At 43.1% G+C, this 3778-nt stretch overlaps 1 protein-coding gene across 1 annotated transcript; it reads right to left on the bottom strand.

Moving 5' to 3' along the window:
• Positions 1-890: 890 nt before the first annotated feature.
• On the bottom strand, positions 891-2466 carry LOC112071945 (beta-1,3-galactosyl-O-glycosyl-glycoprotein beta-1,6-N-acetylglucosaminyltransferase 3-like). Its single transcript, XM_024139357.2, has one exon. It carries the CDS (start codon positions 2363-2365, stop codon positions 1040-1042), a length of 1326 nt encoding a protein of 441 aa, XP_023995125.1. The 5' UTR covers positions 2366-2466; the 3' UTR covers positions 891-1039.
• Positions 2467-3778: the final 1312 nt, after the last annotated feature.

Below are 3778 nucleotides of genomic sequence, written 5' to 3'. Positions count from 1 at the left end.
TAAAACTTAATAGCCCGGCATTTTTGACTACATGTAGAACTGTTACAAGAATTGATGTGTTCAGTGACACTGCGTATTGGACTAGTGGAGTACTAAATAAATACTACAGGAGGACGTATTCTGGAATATACATGGCAATCACAACTATACAGTGCACCACAACATAAAAAAAAAAAAAAAAAAAGACATTATTTTATTTACCTCATACAGCTAACATCGAAGTATACAGTAACATCAGAAGTATACAGTAACATCAAGAAGTAACATCAGAAGTATACAGTAACATCAGAAGTAACAGTAACATCAGAAGTATACAGTGAACATCAGAAGTAACATTAGAAGTAACAGTAACATCAGAAGTATACAGTAACATCAGAAGTATACGTAACATCAGAAGTATACAGTAACATCAGAATACATCAGAAGTATACAGTACATAGAAGTATACAGTAACATCAGAAGTAACATCAGAAGTATACAGTACATCAGAAGATACAGTAATCAGTAATCAGAAGTAGACAGTAACATCAGAAGTAGACAGTAACATCAGAAGTATACGAACATCAGAAGTAACTAAAGTACAGTACATCAGAAAGTATACAGTAACATCAGAAGTATACAGTTACATCAGAAGTATACAGTAACATCAGAAGTAACATCAGAACATAAGTTACATAACATCAGAAGTATACAGTAACATCAGAAGTAACATCAGAAGTATACAGTAACATCGAAAGTATACAGAATAGAAACGACAGAAGTACATCAGAAGTATACAGTAACATTCAGAAAGTAACATCAGAAGTATACATTAACATTCAGAAAGTAACTATCAGGAATATACAGTTAACATCAGAAGTAACATTTAGAAGTAACTCAGTTACATCAGAAGTATACAGTAACATCAGAAGTAACATTAGAAGTATACAGTAACATCAGAAGTATACAGTAACATCAGAAGTATACAGTAACATCAGAAATAGAACACCCTCTAGCTGGTTAAGAATAGAGTTAAAGTGTTAAAAACAGCTACAACCTTTCATAGTTTTTGTAAGGTATTCCTAGATTCCACTGTCCTTACTGATAGACTGTACGTTGCTTTAAAGCGCAGGTATGACTCCAGACACCTGATCGCCACATCATCCACCTCGGGGTCAAACTTGTTAGCGATAAGGTGGTGTTGGTTTAGGAGCCACTGCAGGTCTCCAGCTCCATAGACACACACAGCTCTCCTGTAGGTCCCGGAGCAGTGTGGGTAAGGGGCTCCGCTCCTCACATCCCCAGCMWGGTAGCTCCACCTCACTACCCTGGCCATGGAGTTCATATCCGACTGCTGGTACTTACTGTTGGGGGGGTTGGAGCCTGGGACAGCGGGCATCCGTTGCAGAGTGGCCCACAGGTGTTCGTCAGGACTATAGGTGTCCTTCTCCCACTCCAGCAGGACCCGGACCTCCTGACTCTTCATCACGTGACGGACGAAGGCCCTGGATACCACGAAGTAGGCGTTGCCAGAGAACATGGGGGTGTTGATTGGTGGAGGGGTCTTCTTAACCTCTGTCCTGACCACTGTGTCCGTGACGTTGTGGTGGAACTGCCATCTGCCCTTCTTGTAGTCGTTGGTGACCTCTGACTCCATGCTGTTYTTYCCGTTCAGCAGTTTGAGGGCCTGAACCATCTCAGCGTTGGTCTTAATGGGGAAGTCGGTTCCACAGGTGTTGAGAAGGTACCTCCACTGGACAGGTGACTTTAGCAGGTCCTCCATACAGTTCAGGTCAGCCTGCACTCTGGACCAGGAGGCATAGAYCACACTCTCTATCTTACTGGCCACAAACACATTGGGTAGGCAGGACACGATAGCCCTCACTGCACTCYTGAAGTCCTYGGATGATTTCTGGTCGATGTGGACGCAGTAGACGTTCTGMGGAGTGTACAGAGCACGCAGGAGCCTCTCAAACATCTCAATCTTCTCGTGGATGACCATGGAGTAGGCGATGGGGAACTCCTTYTCCTCCTGGCTCAGAGGAACGGTGATGAACCCTCTGTCTGCAACGTACCTCTGACAGTCCTGAGTTACGTTGTGGTAGAACTCCTCTGACAGCAGCTGCTGCTTCTTCTTGGTCTTCAGCAGGAGGCTGAGCTGCTCCCACTCCGGACCCTCCATGTCTCCTCGGATGATGGCTGAGCAGGCCGGCAGGTCGGCAGCGTAGTCCGACGGGAGGAGTTCCGGAGTGGGGAGAGGACCCCTGTCTGAGCCAGGCGGGTGCCTGAGAGCCATCCACAGGAGCAGAGAGACTGATCCACTCAATAGGATCAGAGACAAGTTCCTGAACACTCTCTTAGATCTGGACAAGAAAACTGCAGCCATTACTGGTATTCTCTTTCTATGATGTCTTGTTCTTTATCTGATATTAGTATCAATGGAGACCACAGCTAAGAAGACTGCTGCTCAATTGAATGTGTCTCACCTCGACCTCAGCTCAAGTAAATGACACACATCTCACACGTTTAAAAGGAGAGGTGTGATCATTTACTTTAGTGGGCATGGTCTATAGGCATGGTGTATTCACGAGTTGGCAGAAACTTACTGTATACACTAGGAGTGGCTCAACTTGTGGCACCTGTAAGATGACAGTTTCCTCATCAACATCGTGACACGGAAGTAGCACATTGATACTGGAACTGTAAAGTAGATTAAGAAGAAATATCAACTTCTTCCTTCTTCTCTAGAACCTGTTTAGAAACAGTGAAAGATAGGTTGAGAATAAAACATGTAACATATATAAACATGTAACATATAATGTATATAAAGGTGAGAGTGGAGAATATGTCCATGAGCAGCAGCAGATGAAATAACAATGATCTACTGTGTTACAGTTGTCTGCTGTGTTACTGTGCTACAGTGTGTTACTGTGTTACAGATCTACAGTTGTCTTGTGTGTTTCTGGCTACAGTGTGTTTACTGTGTTTACAGATTACAGTGTCTGCTGTGTTACTTGGCTATAGTGTGTTTACTGTGTTACAGATCTACAGTTGTCTGCTGTGTTACTGTGCTACAGTGTGTTACTGTGTTAAAGATCTACAGTTGTCTGCTGTGTTACTGTGCTACAGTGTGTTACTGTGTTACAGATCTACAGTTGTCTGCTGTGTTACTGTGCTACAGTGTGTTACTGTGTTACAGATCTACAGTTGTCTGCTGTGTTACTGTGCTACAGTGTGTTACTGTGTTTCAGATCTACAGTTGTCTGCTGGTGTTACTGTGCTACAGTGTGTTTACTGTGTTCAGATCTTACAGTTTCTGCTGTGTTACTGTGCTACAGTGTGTACTGTGTTACAGATCTACAGTGTCTGCTGTGTGTTACGTGTCTACAGTGTGTTACTGTGTTACAGATCACAGTTGTCTGCTGTGTTACTGTGCTACAGTGTGTTACTGTGTTACAGATCTACAGTTGTCTGCTTGTGTTACTGTGCTACAGTGTGTTACTGTGTTACAGATCTACAGTTGTCTGCTTGTGTTACTGTGCTACAGTGTGTTACTGTGAGTATCTCTCAGTTGCTCGTGTGTACTGTGTTTACTGTTACTTTACAGTGTGTGTTACTGTGTTACAAGATCTACAGTTGTTGCTGTGTTTTTGTGCTACAGTGTGTTACTGTGTTACAGATCTACAGTTGTCTGCTGTGTTACTGTGCTACAGTGTGTTACTGTGTTACAGATCTACAGTTGTCTGCTGTGTTTAATAAGTCACTATATCAGTGGTCACCAACCCTTTCTGAGCCCAGA

This window comes from Salvelinus sp. IW2-2015, unplaced genomic scaffold (genome assembly GCF_002910315.2).
Source record: "Salvelinus sp. IW2-2015 unplaced genomic scaffold, ASM291031v2 Un_scaffold1777, whole genome shotgun sequence".
In the NCBI taxonomy this organism is placed as follows: domain Eukaryota; kingdom Metazoa; phylum Chordata; class Actinopteri; order Salmoniformes; family Salmonidae; genus Salvelinus; species Salvelinus sp. IW2-2015.
The sequence above is the reverse complement of the archived record's forward strand: the minus strand, read 5'-3'. Positions and strand labels throughout refer to the sequence as shown.